This window comes from Dicentrarchus labrax, unplaced genomic scaffold (assembly GCF_905237075.1).
Source record: "Dicentrarchus labrax unplaced genomic scaffold, dlabrax2021, whole genome shotgun sequence".
NCBI lineage: Eukaryota > Metazoa > Chordata > Actinopteri > Moronidae > Dicentrarchus > Dicentrarchus labrax.
The window spans coordinates 16587277-16605984 of NW_026136719.1; the positions used below are offsets into that span (position 1 = coordinate 16587277).

At 40.3% G+C, this 18708-nt stretch overlaps 1 protein-coding gene across 3 annotated transcripts in view; it reads right to left on the reverse strand.

Moving 5' to 3' along the window:
* sbf2 (SET binding factor 2) overlaps positions 1–18708 on the reverse strand; it is an 87260-nt gene that overhangs the window by 25974 nt on the left and 42578 nt on the right. For all 3 annotated transcript variants that reach the window (XM_051380375.1, XM_051380376.1, XM_051380374.1), the window contains exons 8-17: positions 17048–17156; positions 16562–16675; positions 16133–16210; positions 15633–15746; positions 14652–14780; positions 14270–14368; positions 13929–14133; positions 13592–13701; positions 12640–12789; positions 6236–6304 (exon numbers count right to left, since the gene is read on the reverse strand). In XM_051380375.1, the coding sequence (XP_051236335.1) occupies positions 6236–6304; positions 12640–12789; positions 13592–13701; positions 13929–14133; positions 14270–14368; positions 14652–14780; positions 15633–15746; positions 16133–16210; positions 16562–16675; positions 17048–17156 (1177 nt within the window). The remainder of the gene's footprint in view (positions 1–6235; positions 6305–12639; positions 12790–13591; positions 13702–13928; positions 14134–14269; positions 14369–14651; positions 14781–15632; positions 15747–16132; positions 16211–16561; positions 16676–17047; positions 17157–18708) is intronic.

Sequence of the window (18708 nt, forward strand, 5' to 3'; positions counted from 1 at the left end):
ATATTCGTGTGTTTAATTTCTTTCGTGGTAATGATACTGACAGCTGCTCCAGCTGAGCCTGAGCATGAGTATCCTCATCCTTGCAGCCCTCTACTTGTGGGCAGTCAGAGTTAGTGCAAGTTTATTTCTCATTGGGTATTTGCCTCAAGAAGGGATTTGGGCTGCAGTGCCCCTTGAAACGGAGTTTGCCAAATTTCTGGGAAGAAGTGGGAAAACAAAAAATAAGTCAGCCGTGGGATTTAAAGTGAAATCAATCATTCCTTGTGAGTCGTAACTTTTTAACAGATAAAAACCCCTAATGGAGCAACAGACCACCCCTCTTTCCTTCTGTGCCTGGATGTATTTGGAAGCACTGCTGTTGTTTTTCATTAGTGCGGGCTGAAGAGTAAAGCACCTGCTCCTTGCAAAAACAGCTACGAAAAGGGAATGTACAGTGCTCAGCTAAAGGCATTAATGCTGGTCCATACTGCATTGTATAACACATATGGTAAACACCGCAGAGCAATGCTGGAGAAACAATATCACACCGAAAATAACATGGTATCACAGTGTGCCGATAAATGACATACACCAACCGCCCGTCTCCCTGTCTGAAGGCACACGTCTGTAATTTGATTGGCTTCTGAGTTCTCTCCCCTGAGCCCGACACAATACAGTGGTTTCCTTTATCACTTCATAGTTTGCCTTTGAAGGATGGGAACTAGAGGAGTTATTGTAATTATAACAGACAGAACCAAAACAGCTCTATTTCCAGTGAGATGGGCCAGAAGCCAAGAGAGGGGAGAGAGAGGAGGACTGACAGTGAACAGAGAGCTAATGCCCACACAGCACTTAACATGCAGGTCTCTTTTTTGGTCCATGGGAGTTAATACTGTACTCATCCTTTCATTATGTTTTTCACATTAACAGTGGAACTGTTTCATAGTTACAAATTATTGGTCTATACCTTGTAAATGTCTAATTATTTTAATAGAAATGTACGTAATGGAAGAAAAATGGAGGTAAAACATCTTCAACACACTCCAACATGTTATTACAAAACTCCCGAAGCAGTCTCCTGCTGCTCTTCTTCTAATATTAGATTACAATAATGAAACCACTCTTTCGGGAAATGTGACACCGCTGAGTTCAGCAGATTTTCATGAGTTTTCAAGGTGTTTAAAGAAAGAGCCTACGATATCTTTCTGGCTGATGACAGAGGCCAACAAAAAACAGATACAGAAGATCTCAATTAAAAAAAAAGAATAGTCTGAGGGATTTTAAGGTATACAGAAAAAGGGTGGTCACTTAAAATCAATGAAGTTGAATTTATTCATAACTTCCTCAACAAATTGGCCTATTACACTTAAATGTTGACAACTTGAACCTGACATATACGCCAGTAGGGATATGTCTGTGGTAAACTAAAAATAATGTTGTCATGCTGATGAGAGTTTAGGAGCAGAAAAGTTCCTTTAATCTCTGCAGCTGAAACTACTCGGCTCTCCTGCAGGTTTTGTTCAGTCCATCACTCCTTGATTACGCTTCACCTCCAAACTAGAACTCCTTCTCTCCTTTTATCTAAGCCGTTCTAACTTTAACCTGAAATGTACAAGTGGTGCGCCAGAGTAAAGCCTTGCACTAGATCAATAAGACAACGCAAGGATGACATTAATGGGAGCTTGTTTAGAGGAACCGCTTTCTCTCCAGAAATAGAGACGATTACACTAACTTTGCTATCATCAGAGGAACCAAGCGCACCGCCATTAATCCAGTATGTGGGAATGAGGCCAGAGAAATGCTTGGTGAAAGGACAAAGACAAATCTGCTGTGGTAAGAAATGCTTTGAAGAGAGGCTATAATATGACCAACCCTGGCACTGCTCAAGCTAACAGACTTATAGACTGTGGAATAAATGGTTTCTAGACTCTCTGCAAAGAGGACCAATACTAATACAATAAGAAGAAGCGAAGCCCTTAGGATAGCATTGCAATACCTCAGGAGTGTGTTATGTGCAGATGTTGTGTGGGGGTGTGTGTGTGTGTGTGGGGGGGTCTGTGCGTAATTTGTCTACGCTGTCTATACTCAGCCTGGCTGTTGTTTTCTGACTTGTCAGATATGTGCAGGTCATTTTGACCGAGGTCATCTCTTCCTAATATGATAATACATGGAGCTTACAGAGACATCCACAAGACAGATGGGCAAGGAGGAGGACAGGGAAGGAGAAGAGAAAGGAGAGGAAATGGAGGAGGAAAGGAGAGTAGGAAGTGAAGATGAAGAAGAAGGGAGTATACAGCTATCAGACCCATCTGGCCGGGTGGGTAGTGAATAGGAGGAATGCATGGTTGAGGGAGAAAGGGTGAAAAACGAGCATAAAAACTACAAGGGGAGACAGAAAGGAGAAAATGCTGTGTACAGGTTGAAGGAATGAGGCTATCAGGATTTGGGATCTTGTTTTGAACTCTGGGACATGATCCCAAGGTTCACAGGAAGATTGAGTGCGGCCTCCAAGCATCAGCCATACAGCATCACACATGTCAACTGTGTCTCTCTCAGAGACTGAGAGGTGGTGCGTGTTGTCACTGAGGGGAGTGTATATTTGTGTGCAGACACTGAGAGAAGACTGCTGTAACTGATATGTCATCAGCCTTGGGGCAGCAATGTTATTTACAAGTGTTTTGGAAGAATTCATAGCATTCCTAAATTGTAGATACAAAAACAGTCATTATTTCTGCACGACTTCTCTGTGGGACTGCATGCCTGACCTGTACACAATCCATCTCCTCATTTTTGCAATTCAACATGAGTCAGTGTTTTGTGAGGAAAACTACTTGCATCCCGAAACCATAAAAAACCTGCTCTATTCAGTTCAAACAATGTATTTGTGGTGTTCAGTCACGTAAAACAAACACAGAAATACATGTTGAAAGTCAGGCTAATAAACAAACCCATCATGGCATCCATAGGCCATAACCTGTGTAGAAACACAATGTACAAGTAACATAAATGTTCCAAAGAGAAGTAAACATAGATACGGTAAGTCAAGAGCTGGACTTCTCTGAGATATACAAGGGTCACGCAGTACGTCATTTTCCTCGCAAGGACATGGTGCAGAGCAGTTCGACAGAGCGAGCTGCCAAATCCCCCCATGAATAAACTATGGCTGAAAGAATGCAAACAGTCAAGTGTTCTTGTTGTGCAAGTCATCCAGAACTGAGTTTGGGTTTCTCACTTTCTGTTTTTTCCCCCGAGCAGAGACATTTACTCTGCTGGCACATTCAAATGTAAGAAGAAATATTGTGTGGGATCGCAAAGGGCAGAATAACAACAGGCCCAGACGTCAACGACACCTGCTCATCCCTTGATAAACCCACCCCTCACTAGAGAATGCCAGAGGAACTGTCTGCGGATTAGAGAATGACCACAAAATGCAAAACCTCACCTCCAACAAAGGCCCACTGTACAAAGGTTCTGTGGCATTTAGATAAACTTTACCCATACAATCCTAATGACACCATCCATGCATGACCTAGGCCAAAGATATTTTGCAAATCACTTCCATCAACATCTATCAAATACTGTTCCGTAAGTGTTTCAGCTTGAGCAAAACATTCAAGCAGGGTCAAGCTGAGGGGAAACCAAAGAAATGGGAAAGCAAAAATAATAGAATGTGGGTCAATAGCATAAGCAGTTCAAATCAAAATGTGGCTAGCAACAAAACTAAACACCGTCTGTCTCTATCCAAAGGATTCTGGGAGCAGACAGTCTCATTGCAAGGGAGCTTCCCACGTTCCCCGACCTGGAGACTTTAGGGCCATGGGGACAGTACCACTGTAAGCAGGAACACACTGTGCGCTTGCCAACGGTTGGCCAAGAATACCAAACAGGGACTTGACCAATGACTGACTCCTAACCTTGAACTAACAAGTCCTTTAATGTGTAGTGCCTGAAAAAGAGACAGACATTTTTTTTTTTACCCAATGTCTGGACAAAACAAAAACATGTATTTCTCATGAATACTTGCGCAATAAGTCAAGAGACATGCACTACTTACATGTGTAACACTACCACCTCTGACTCAAAGAATATCAGAAAAATGTATGTTTAAATGAATAAATCTAGTCTTGTAGAACATAAAAATGTGAAGGAAATCAAAGAGAAAATAACTCCTGCTTATGAGACTGGTTCAAGATTAATGTCAACATGCAGTTAAGTGGGTCAGTTCAGGAAACACAGTTCTGAGCAAGTCAATGATTTGATTTCACACTGAAAATAACCTTCGGACTTGGAAAAACAATTGGGTTTCCTACTGTTACTTACAAGTAGCAGGGCCTTACTTGCACAGTGTAAAAATGGCACAGCAGCATCACCAAACCACTTTAAAGTAATAAACAACAAAGTGCACAGTGTGTGCAGGAGGCAGTGTAAACAGTCAGAAAGGATTGGTGTTTACAGGCAGCACGCTCAATAATATTTGACAGATCTCTTATGGGGTCAAAATTATGAGCGGATCAGTTGCTCTCGCATTCTTGTCTGGTCAGCTTCAAGGACTGGTTGATCATTTACTGTATAGAGTATTCACAATTATTCGTAGAACACATAGCTACTGTAATGTATAAGCAACGGTTGAGCGGCCATGCTGGCAGAGGTCCGTTATATAAGTTTCATGTTAACAGAGAAGGTGGAGGATGGTGAGGGGCTTCTGAAAGACGAGATGGTATATTCTGGACATTTTTAAATGCTTGTAGCTGCCTGCTGTCTAAAGTCATTATGTATCCATGTACATACTGTTCTGTGCAAAAATGCTACCATACTTCTAAGGCTTCATTTTGTCATAATCAATGAAAAATTTCAGATTAAACATGTGAAACTGGGTATGATGGATCCATTGTAGGATATCAGCATCTTTTCTGCCTTTCATTCCACACCCATGATGACAGCTGCTGGGATGCTCCATTACCAAGCTTTGTTTTTCTCACATTTTCATTGCATGATCCTTGCGCCACTAAACCCAAGATTACAGAATCATTTTGGCAGATTCCTGCCTGACCTCACTTTACTTTTCACCCTTTGGGTGAGGCAGAGCTCGAGCATGTCACCAGTTCCAATCATCTGTAAATAACAAGGAAAAATCTGGTGCATTCTCAAATTATTCTTCATTCTAATTAGCCATCGGTGCCAGACAAGAAGTCGTTTATAATGTTCTATCTAAAATAGTTGCAAACCACACATTGTGTAATAATTGTGACTGAGTTAATGGATATTCTTATGAAACAGAAACTGCTTTGTAGTGTCATATTCTTGTTACATGGTTTAACAAGCATGCACTAAGCTAAGAAACGCTGACATTATTGAATGATTGTCGATACTGGTGGCCCTGATGAGACAAGAAAAACAACACACGAGTTGCATCAGCCTGTGGCATGTGAACTGGATGAGTCATGTGGCGGTAGAGAGCGGGCCAGGTCCCAGTCCAGCCCATCGGGGTATGGCACTGGTACCCAACCAAAAGCCAATGCGGACAGTTTTGTCTGTCCCCATAGCAACGAGCAAGCTGTGGGGACATAGTTGTGGTAAATAATGCAGCTACCCTGTGTTGATAATGTGGTTTGGAAACCAAACTCTCCTCAGTGTTTTGCTATGGAGGTTTTAACATGCTGATCTGTGCATGTACATGCTCAGGGATCAGCAAAGGACAAAGGTTGAGAAAGCTGTCCTTCCTCTGGCTATTCCCTGCCTACAACCTTCTCTACAGTGCAGTGTTAATGACAGCCTGACTGGTACTGACATTGATATTTGAGAGTAACACAAATCTGACAACAATACATTGGCAGATATTCCTTTTTTTACATGAACACATAACACGTACAAACAATGTTTATAAGAATCCCTTAAATTTGAAGGATTGGGGCCATGATATGTACTGCGTCAGACATTTTCCATATAGCTTTATATAGCTTTGGCATATTGTACTGACATTTCTTGTCACATTTCGGCCAACATGTACCTTGATACTGAAGTCTCTACAATAAGCTAATACTGACTGACCGGCCGGGCCAATTTAACCTCTATCAGCCTAGATTTTGATGTAGATGTACAATACTTCACTGTAACTGTATCATCATAAATACTGTGTACACTACTTCTGCTGAGTACCAGTATAACTGAGACACATTGATTGTGAGTGACACTGTAGACAGAACAGAAGCATCAAATTGAACTCACATACATCCTTCTTTTTAATTCAATTTCTTACCCGGTAAAATACTGTTGACAGGGGCAGCAGCGCAGCAGCCACTGTGTACTCCTCTGAGCTGGAGCAGTCCTGTGGGTCAAACAAACAGGAGACATGAGAGCAGGACAGGACACAGCAGGAGACATATTTCACAGCTCTGTGAACACCTTTTTTCACTGAAGCACAGATTTCCAACAGAGAGGTCACACACACCCCCAGAGGGCAAACTCAGCTCAAGACAATTCTAAGAAAGAGCCATTTTGTTACTTATGTATTACTGAGATTTGCAATGAGACTTTGATTGATTGTGGTTGATGCACTGCTTAAGTTAGCAATGCAGAGTGGTAAAGAATCTATCTTCAGCAAATGTAACTTCCTGTTACATAAAGATACACTGCACTGTTGAATGTCAGGGCAATGATCACAAAAAAAGGTTCTGGCTAAACTATTCACTCTGCTCTGCTCCACTATTGGGACATATGCTTTCAATAGCCTTATATAATCCCTGCCCCTTGACACAATAGTCAGAGCGCTCCAGTCTTCAATTTATTGGTAATTTTATGTTTTACATTCTTGAACTAGATTGCCATACAAGTCTCATTGAAAAAAATTGCAAGGCGTTGCACAAAATGCAGTCATTTTGGCTATAAAATGCTATGTCCATTTATCAAGAAGCCACGACTAGCCAGAACGCAAATTCAATTTTATTTTTTATTTTGTTTTTTAAAATCGGGGGAATAGTTGAAAACATTCCCTCTTTGACATTTACACACCATGCCAGAGTGTCTTTGTATTTGGGATTGTTTCAGGTCAAAGAGGCGGCGCTTAATGGTGCTTTCAAGAGAATGGAATTAAGATGAATAGTACATTAAGAGCAGGGGATTTAGGGGCCCAAACAAACCTTTTTCTTGCAGAGATCACAGAGAATGATGAGAACAGGAGAATAAGAGAAAAGGACGCGAGTTGGACTCCACTACTACACAGGAAATTGGTACTTATCTCTGGTAAGCTTTGTTGGGATTTATTTGTTGAGAATGGCCAGAGGAAACTTGATTTAAGACCATATACAAATAACAGCACTGGTCCTGACCTGCTGCCGCACCTCATAACCCCTAAGTGGTACCTAATACCACCAAAATGTCTAAATGGCAAACATTTTGTTTTACCAAGTCTCTTATTTTAATGTCACATGAAAATGCAAACATACACATTATAGAAACCTTAAGTTTGTGAGTGAACATACTGTATACTGAATATGCTAATTTTGGCGGGAGAGATAGGGAGAAGAGTGCTGCACTATCTGATAGTGGTCTGTAATGGGGGCCTCAGTTACTGCCATTCCTCCTCCAAAAAAAAAAAAAAAAAAACCACCCACAAGAATGTACAGAGGGGAGAAAATGTAAAACACAAGTCCCACTGCTACACATGAAAGCCTGGCCCCCCGTCGACTAAGCAACAAAGTTTCTGTTTTATTTTTCTTGTGCGAGTGTTTTTCTTTGCAGTTATTTGGGCTGCGGTAAAATGTTCCAGCCTGGAGCGGCACCAAAGCATTGTTTACCAGCATCCTTAACACTGCGGCAGGTCACAGGGGTTCATGGACTCCAGTCAAAATAGAACAACAAGTGGAAACGTACAGGCAGAGAAGTGTGAATAATTAACAAACAATTAACAACCAAGCATTACTCAAACAAAAAGAGTGAAGCTCGGCAATGCATGTCACTGGTTCTCAGAAACTGAAACTGACGACATTACATTTTAAAATGTCCGCACTCAAAAGGCTTAAGTCATGCTGCAGATGAAGATAACCTGAAAAGCTTTGTCCAGAGGCTACTTCAACTCGTCATATCTCACATAAAGTAGACATTATCAGGTTTACTTAAGCCACATTTATTATCGCCGACAAACCTCCACCTTAAACTCCTTTAGGGAGACAGAGGGGCTAAGTGACAGCTGAAAAAGTTTGGAGGTCAACTAACAAAGCCAACAGATAAGCGGCGAAATCGGCAGCAGGTCTGAGATAAGACTGAATGAAAAGTGAAAACAGAAGTATAAAATGAGGAACTTGACAAAAGGCTAGGCATATTATATTGAGGACTTTGTCATGGAGCTGAATAGATCCAAATGGTGCAGGTTGGGGAAAAAATGTTAATTATTTAAATATTATTTATTTGGCATTTCAAGAATGGAGAGACAGTAGGGTGTTGTGTATCCCCACTTTTCTGTTTGCGAAGACACCCTGCCGTCTGCCTTTCCTCCAATTATTTACTGTATGTCTCACCATTTTTCCCCCTTGAAGCTGCAGGAGCTATGATGGCTATGATGACTAACACAGCTATTCTGTCTCAGACACGTATACAGCGAGCAAAAACAAGCAGCGTGAGCATGTGACTGAAAAGCTAGAGGATGTGAACAAACAGTAGCTTCCTGTATGCTCCGGAAAATTTAGCACTTTCCAGGAAAGCTTTGAGATTAACTGACACTTATGGCATGCTTTAATGAGAATTTTATGGGTACTGACACATAAAAAATGTGTAACTCAGACACCTTTTACTGTTAATTGCGGCTTGATCGCTGATAGGAAGAGCAATAAGCCACATAGTTGACCTATGTGCTGTCCAGATGAGCAACAAACAAAGACGCCATAGCGAGAGCATGAAATCTGATTAATGCAGATGTTTACCTGGACACACTGGTGGACATCCTAGAGAAACACTTATCTGAACATGGGAATGATACCCAGTTCAGATTCCCAGTGACCATGTTACGCAAGCCGGTCCATCAAGGCCACTAAGGCAGACAGGGGCCATGTTCTCAGAGCAAGAATTTAATTTATGTTCTAAATAATGTAGAAATAGTGAAGTCATCTATTTACTATTAAAGGAGATGGGTTAAAGTGATTAAAGCGCAGCAGGCAGCCTTTCGGCTCCATGGGGGGACGGAGGGTAGAGACTCAGTCGGTAGGCACTCCAGTTCATTCAGCAGTCTGCGATTCAGACGGGGACAGTAAGATAAAGTGCCTCGTACTTTCCAACATCTGTGGGTAACGTGCGTTCTCGCAACACTGTTCCACATCAGACGGTCAAGCTCAGGATCATGCGGAACTCATGGGCTCCATGCCGTTGCGGCTGCTTCCCATGGACCTCCCGCCCTAATCCCCTCTCACAGTAAACTGCCATTCAGAGTGTGTTTTTGAGCACCATCGTGAGGCCCTCGGCCATGAGAGAGCAGAGCAGAGGGCTCATAATCCTATCTGACAGGAAATGGTTGGGATGCCAGGATACATCCACAGCAGGACTCATTCCCCCACATGGCTTGCGCAAGGTTTACTTCTAAAAGCTGGAGCACTGACCAGCGCGCGCGCACACACGCACACACACACGCACACACACACACACCCACACCCACAGATAAATGTGCAATTAACTCAAACACCTTAATGAGCGTCTTTACTGTGTGTGATTCATGAAGGAAAAACGGCACAGATAACGATTACAACAGATGTTTAAACAGGAAAAAACGCGTCACTGTAAACTTTTTTTCCGGCCATCAACTCATTCCACAATGTATCAACATTTTTTTTTATCTATTACAACAAAAATGTAAAGAACGAAAAACAAATGAACAAGTACTGACAGGGTACAGTACCACCTGATTCTAATGCTCTAACCTTTGGCCTGTTGTACATTTTTGTATTACATATCGCTTCCTGCGGCTGAAACCTTTCAAAGGAAGAAACTGATTGCAACCAGACAACTGTCACTTAACTTGAAGTCGACGGTTAAACGATAGATGTTGTAATTGGCCTCATAATGATGATGTCATTGCAAATCAATGTGTGACATCAATTTCTACGCCAGAAATCCTAATGAGGCAACATTACATTGTACAAAGACCAAGCAACATTTTTTAAAGAAAAGGTCACTTTGGCTTTGTTAGGCACTGATGGATCTTTTACACACACACACACACACACACACACACACACACACACACACACACACACACACACACACACACACACACACACACACACACACACACACACACACACACAGACACACACACACACACACACACACACACACACAAAATATCAATACCAAGAAATAAAAAGCCAGGAACGAATGCTTGATGTAAGAAGTAAGAGAATAAATGACAAACAATGCACAGCAAAATCTAACAAAACAAACAGGAAGCCATCAGAGAAAGGTTTACTACATCTAATTCCATGTTGTGGTTAACACATCAAATCTCTTCTCCATGTGTGAAATTATTACTTTTTTCCACATGTGTGACTATGGATCGTTGTCAACAGTGTGTCAGAGGAAATCGAGGGAGTCTGATAACTTTCTGTAACTTATGGTGATAACATGTAGATTTGAGTCTATAATAAAAGTTAGGTAACACAGATTGATTTAATCTACAGTGGATACGGTGCAGACTGCATCTGCATATTTCCAGGTGTGGATGACAATTACCTGTTTTACATAAAAATCACTCATCTGTTCCAACACAAGCGAACACATCAGGATCTCATTTAAAACAAAGAAAGATCGTCAGCTATGTCCACAATAATTACATATTGAAAAAGTAACCAACTTTGCATCAATTTAGACACAAAATATAATTCAACTTTTGATTAATGAGGCCATTTTCCACTTTTTGTCATTTCAACAAATCCACATCACTGACAAACTACTGTCAGCAGCATAAAGTTCATCTCTGCTCCTGGAAAGATGGAGATTAAGTAAATGACGCAACAAGCTTTTCTTTTCACATCTTCCTGCATGCCTAGAGAGACATAAATGACTAACAAATCAGTAGCCTTTGTCATGCAGACATTATGCTGGCCAAGCTCATCAATGCTGCACTCATTCTGTCCTGTTGTAACTGTGGAGCAAATGACACGTCAAATGACCTTGCATGTCCCTGGCCCAGGCAGATGGTGGGATTAATTGTCTTTCTATTATTTGTGGTGAAAAAGGAATGACTGGAATTTAAAGTCACTCCATAAAAGTTGTACTCTGCGAGGACTGCTTAAAATTAATAAAATGCCAGTAAAGGGCTGATTCAAGGCAGTAAAACACGAAGAACTACCAATAAAGACCCGGCTGCTCTGGTTGAGTGAAGCCTCACTGACTTTTTATGAGCTGCACAAAAACATTACTTACTCACTTTGACAAGTAGCTGAGGCATGAGGGCACCAGGACGAGGTAAACACATTATCTGATAAACAATGACAAGCATCGTTGGGACACACTGCCAGACCGTTGTAAACAAAGACTAACTTGAGAGTAAAGAAAAAAAGAGGTTGAAGAGGAGGGAGAGGCTTGTACTATACATGTGCATGTGTACTACTAACAAATAACTTAATCCACCGCTTAAGTGCAATAATTTAATTTAACTGCTAATTTCTGCTAATGTCATTTATCCACTGTATAATAACACAATGCCATATACAGTCCTATATATTTATCTATATTTATCCTCTATACAGTTCTCTACATTTATTTTATTTGATTTGATTTTATTTTACTTGAATTTTATTTTACTTTTATTCTTATCTCTACTTTCTATATTTAGCTAAGAGCTTATTGTTTACTGTTTATTGTTTACTTTCTATATTTAGCTAAGAGTTTATTGTTTATCTTATACTATATTTTTTTATACCTCTTTTATTTTTGTGTGTTTTGTAAATTCAATTTCCTTGAGGGAGTCATCCCAAAGGGATCAATAAAGTGAAGTCTAAGTCTAAGTCTAAGTCTACTAGTGTCCTACTTACACACTGCTTTTGGTGAAATTAGTAACTAGTTGCCCTTTGGTATGAGTTTTAGATATTACTTTGATCATAATCTAATTTATAAGTTCCCTAATTTTTAATTTGTGATTGTTTTAGTCAACTCCTGAGATCAGTTTTGGTGTACTGGCAATGAAGTTTAATTGAATTAATCTTAATTTAACAATAATCATGTTATATTATGTTGTTATCATAAGAATAACACACTGGTCTGAAAAGAGATTCACATTCCCACTGCTCCACAAAAATAAAGGTCAAATTCCTATTTGTAGCAGAATTCCAAAAAGTTAAAAAAAATATATAAAAAGTTTCAAATAAAGGCTGTTCAATCAGCAGATTAAAATAATAAAACAAAAAAATAAAAATCATGAAACCCATTTCATTCAAAAGCAAACAAAAATATAGTGTTACTGATGTATGATGCAATTTCAGTGAATGTTGCATAATGAGGTTAGAAACAGATTGCAGCAAATGTAGTTTTCAGTTCATGATCAAAGTTATTATCAGTTTATTTTTGATCAACTAACAGATTAGTTGACTGATTGTATATCAAGATCTTGATGTTACAAGAAAAGTCATCAGTTTACAGTACAGATGGGATGTCTCTGATGTCCATTTCATGACTTACCTGGAGGGCACAGTTCATCATACGAATGATGTAGTCAAACTGTTGGTGGTCCATTATGGCGCGGTTCTGCTGAACGTGTAGACTCAGTTCCTCAGTCAGACACTGGCGAGCTGCTTTGCCTTTCAGTGCGCGCAGTGCAGCCGGCAGCGTCTGTCACAAGAAAGGTGGATAAAACAAAACATAACCTCTAAATAAAGCGACAAGAGAGGCTGAGTAGAGATAGAGAGAGAACACAATTGACAATTTGTGATTTTGCCTCTTGAGATTTTCAGGCTTTTTGAGAAAGTAAACCTTTTGCGTTATGAAATATTGATAATTTGATTTTGATTCACTGCTTACAGCAACACTATGTTCCAACACAGTACTTCCAGCTACTTCGACCTGCTGTTCGGTCGGTGGTGTTCACACTGATCATTTGGGATCGAAGGATTTACAGGCTCATTGGGGGTTCAGAAGGATGCAAGCTATGCACTTTTACATTTGCTCAGAGATGCAGGCTTGGATTATATAACAACAATATAAAGCCAGTGGGATGCATAAAGTAACTGGCAATCATCCCATCTGAAACACATTGGATGTATATTGGGCAGAACTTTTCACCTACGACCTCACATACATGGGGCCACAACGAAGGAAAACCCACGCAGACGTATTTGCAGAAGGAAACACAAGAGACAGGAACTAATTAACTTCTGTGTTAAAACTAAAATTATTGCTTTGCAAAGCAAGATATCAAACACAGATTCAGAGTGTGTTAGATTACAGGCCCCGATCTATTTCTGAGTTGGAGTGTCTGTGTGCCAGCTGGGAGATATTAGCGTGATGAATGTGAGGAAAACTACAGCTTCATAACAGCCTGCTGGACGGGTGCAACACACAGGGCAGATGCCTCCAGTTAATGATCTTGTTTAAAGGTTGATTAGCTCCCCTGGTGAAAGACATTGTGCATCACCTTTTCAGTCTCCAGGGTCTTGTTGTCAAAGATGAAGGAAATGCAGCTCCGCACAACCTCCAGCCTGCGAGCGCTGTTAAACACGGAGCCACTCTTACCCATAATGGACACTGGAATACAACAGGACATAAAAGGAGAGGAATCACTGCAGGTTAACACTACAGCTGCAAACATCTTCAAACATAATCTTCTGTAGACATCACTTAAGTTAAATCTGTCACTTTGTGAGAGATTTAATATTAACAAAACCATGCAGGTATGTAAAGAATTCCAGTAACTGTTCACATCATCACAGCAGAGTGTACTGTACATTACGGCAGTTTAAATTTGGCCATACCAACGGGTGGTCCGGCAGGTACAACACACTTCCTCTCAGTTCGTGTAGAAGGCGGTACGCTGCTGTGTTTTGCTACAGCCTCCTGCAGCATTTTCTCCACCTTTCCGTCATCCAACAGGGGGAAGGGTACCTGGTGAACCCGCAGATGGGATCCTTCTGATGGCCGAGGCACTTTCTGGAATGCCATGTGGGGGTTGGGGTTCTCCTACAGAGCACATGCCAGGGAACGATATGTATTAGCAGGATTAACAGACACTGGATATACAGTAAAAGATATGTAGAATATGCTAAAATGAGACATCAGAGGAGATGTTGTTGTATTTATCTGTGTGAAATCTTACATTTCTGTATAGCTGCTCAGAGAGTTCCCTGATGTGCTTGTGCAGCTTGGCATGGCTGATCTCCTCTTCCTTAAAGCTGTCAATGTCCAAGGCCACCAGCTACAAATCACACAACCAACACATAACAAAGCAGTATTATTTAACTATTAAAGGGCTGGATAATCTAGTTGAATACATTCTGAACCGTGTTCCTGCAGCAGTCAGTCGTTACTTACAGTGAGCTTATTAAACAGATTGAGTATCGTCCGTATGTGACCAGTCGACAATAAAAAGCTTTTAGTGTAAAAAAAAAAAAAAAGTTTGTGTATGAACTTCTCCATTTATATTTATAAAGTGAAGGGTAATAAAGTTCAGCTTTAAGTGGAGCATCATGGTACAGTACCTCATCAAAGAGATCGCAGGCTCTGTAAGGCGGACCTCTCTCTGACACGAAGCCAGCGAAGGCCATGCCATCCAAAACCTTGGTCAGAAAATCATTCTCAATCAGGCCTCGCTGGCCCAGGAAGGCAGTCTGGATAATGTCAGAATTAGAGCCGTTACAATCCCGCACAGATGGGAGTAATGTAATATTCTTCATATGTACATACTGCAGACTGAAAAACAAGAATAGCGATCACAGCCATTTTTAGAATAAGATTACAAAATCTTCTGACTAAAAAATCTTTGCAAGATGGCCTGAGACCAGCATCTTTTATTGTTGAAATCATGGATAAGTTCTTCAGCATGTACACAAAAGGGAAATAAATCTAGTTATAAATGACTACATGCAAATGAATTTAATTTACTTTACACATAATTATTTGTGCTTGTGGGTAGAAGAGATAAAACAGTTCACTCAAGCCTTCCCCACTCAACGATTCCAGGCAAATAAGCAGAGCATTTGTTTATAATGTGATCCATGTGGGGTACTTTGAGGATGATGTGCTGTGGGGTTACCACGGAGACACCACAGACATGAACAAACAAAATCCCCGGCAGAAAACAAAAATGTAAACCTAATACATTTCATATGGCTCATTGCCGGGCTTTGCCCAAGGTTACGGGATTGTGTCCGGAACTTGCATAAACAGAAGGATAGCATCATGAAAGAGTCATGGAGCCTCTACAACACATTTAAAACAACATGCATACTCACACAAACACACACTCTATGCACCCCTGACATGTTTATCTGTCAGGTCTTTACATGTAATTCCACCCTCACTGCTGGACTCCAGCTAAAAACATTCTTGGCAGATTAAAAGAACAATGTGTTTGCTGAGTAGCAATTGCTAAAGGAGTTTAACCTAAGGTCACATATTGGAAAATAGGTTTTTTTTTTGCAAAATTCAGCAATGGGAATTCCATCATGTCCTTATCTTACCTTGTGAAAGTGAATAACAGGTTCAGAGTGGATGCGGATGAGCTGCAGGCAAGACCTGTAGCCCTGGAAGAGTTGTGCAAACAGCCTGAGAAAGACGGCCCTCACCTCCTTGTCCTGGAACACACACACACCCATACACACACACAGACACACAGACACACAGACACACAGACACACAGACACACACACACACACACACACACACACACACACACACACACACACACACACACACACACCAACATGACTCATCAAATAACTATGCCCCAAAAGCAATCTGATAAATTAATTATACAACAGATGTTATCTATCTTAAAGGTTACCGTAAGTTAGTGCCATCACTCCAAGGCTAACCCTTTAGCAATAACAGACTTTGCCTGATGAAGGCAATCATGTCCTCCTCATGAGGGAGGAGTAGGACACTCCTTACAGTGAGACACCCTGATGATCATGAATGAATGAATGTATGGAGGGTACGTGATAGCGAGAGGCTGACTTACCAACAACTTGAGGTTAGAGGGTGCAGTGCGAGGTGGAGGGAACGCATTGTCTGCTATCTCCAGATCGGGGTGCAAAACCTATTAAGAATACATCGAATCAGATGATCTATTTGGCTTTCAAGCATTTCTAGAACAACTTTTCAATAAGTGCAACAGCAACATAAGTGAGTAATTGGATAATACAGCAAACTTGGAAAAGTATCACATCATTTAATTAAGAAAATAAAGTTAGAACAAGAATTTTACCAACAGTTTGAGCATAACAATCCAAGAATTACTTTATAAATATCCAATGTGTGTATTTGTGTGTTTGTCTGTGTGAAAGATGGACCAACAGACATGTATACAAGCGCTTATTAAGGACATGTTGTAAATGAATGAGTTTGTATACAGATGCATCTGTATATGTGCATGTCTGCTTGTGCTTACCAGAGACAAGGCCGTCTGTGTTAGGTGTAACACTGGTTCAGGGAGCACGGACAAGTGGATACACTCGGGAATCTTTATTGTTCCTCCATCCAGGTCAGCAATAATAACATCCAACTGGTAAACACACATAAAAACACCCACAGGTCAGGTGGTTTGACTGCAGCTGGAGGGAGTACTGTGAGGAACAACACCGGTGCCTGACGAGGTTCAGCCGAAACTAACTAAATAAACATCTTGTCCAAGGGCAGACCGCTTAATCTTCATGTGCAACCAGAGGACTTCTTGGATCAAAACTGGTTTGGTCAGTAGAAAGTCCTAAAATGTCACAATGCATCTTCACTTGTAGGACATCAAAATAAACTCTAAAAGACTCCAATATTTGTTAATGATTCACAGGTGTCTGACAGCTTTCAACAATTTATGATCCTCAAGTTCTGCATGCAAGCTAGAGAGATTTCTGGATGCCTGTGACACATATGCACTTACCAGATCCTGGATTTCAGTCTGAAACATGGAGTGCACCCCAATGATGAAGGGAGTGGGTGAGCTCAACACCTCCAGCAGCCGCGAGGGCAGAATAGGGATGTAGGGGTAACTGAAACAGTGAATACACACGATATGTACAATATGAGGAGGAAGACAGATAAGGAAGAATTGAGAAATTGGGCAACTGAGAGCCTAAATTATACTTCCCAGCAGGGAAGTTAATGTGTTTGAGTGTCCGTTATTACGAAACAGAAACTCAAAATGAGTACATTCGCAGCAAGTGATAAGAGAGCAGATAAAATTAGACAAAAGCTCAAACTCAAAGGATGTTCATAAATTTTGTAATGATATCATTTACAAGCTTTGGAAATGATCATCTACCAGAAACCAGCGCATGGAAAGTCAAGATTACACAAATACCGATATATAATATAACAACAGTGACACAGGATATGTAAACAAAACACTGAAAAAGAGAATCAATGAGGGAATGATTGCCAAGCAGGTCGATGGATTCATACTTCATTTCACTACAACAGTCAGATAATCTTATAAATGTGTACTACTTATCTTACTCATCATGACCAGGATTATGTACCACTCACCTGTTACTACTGTAGGGCTTATTGTCAGCATAGTGTATGTTAAATTTTAGAATGGCACAGGCAGTTTTATGAGTTATATTGTGTATATTTAGGCAAGACATAAGGGATATTTACTGTTATTATTATTCATTTTTATTCTTAAAGTTTGGTTGCGCTGTGAGCAGATAAGGGAAAGTGACACTGTGGTGAAATACTTAGATACTGGGGCATCTGTGGTTTGGGAGGTAGAGTGGGTTGTTCATTAGGTGCAGGGTTGATGACTCGATCCCCAGCTCCTGCCCACATCATTGTGGGCAACATACTGAACATTAGAGGACATAAACAGAGCCTTGCATGACAGTTTGCCGCCACTGGTGTGTGTGAACGGCTGGAAGAGAGGGCTTTCTCTTATAGACTTGCTTTTATGTGACGTTGTCTATTTATTTTATTCTATTTATTTGGATTTATTTCTGTATTTTAATTTTTTTATGGCTTCTATTCTGCTCTTACTTTTTTATTTCTTTTTTCTTTTTACATTTATGTTTGTATTTAATTACATTTAGATGTTTAATGGGTATCACTTCCACTGTCACTTGCCTCTATTTGACCTCAGTACCTGGCTCACTGTTATATTGCATTCTGAGTATCCTGTTCTAGCTTTGTCTATATGAATAAAGATATTATTATTATTATTATTAACACTCACACCACACTATCATAACGGCACATGCATGTTGTCATTAACATTTTACATGCCCTTTTTATGGAAGACATTTTGTTTTGTTATGGTATATCTCAAGAGATGAATCAGTGGACAAGGAACTGCAGGTGTTTTGAAGCGTAATGCAGCCATGTTGAGGTCTGGAGTAATTTGAAAGATTTTACACCGAAAAACAAAACAAAAAATTACTTCTCCTAAAAATCTCTCAAAGACTAGTTTCACAAGAAAGATAGTAATGTACAAATGTATTATAAAAAGGGAAGGAAGTGAATCACTGTACAAGTGAAAGGCACTGAATTCTAAAAGGGAGTGGAAAATTTGAAGTTAGTTAATATACAAGGTTAAGCAAGGTCAAA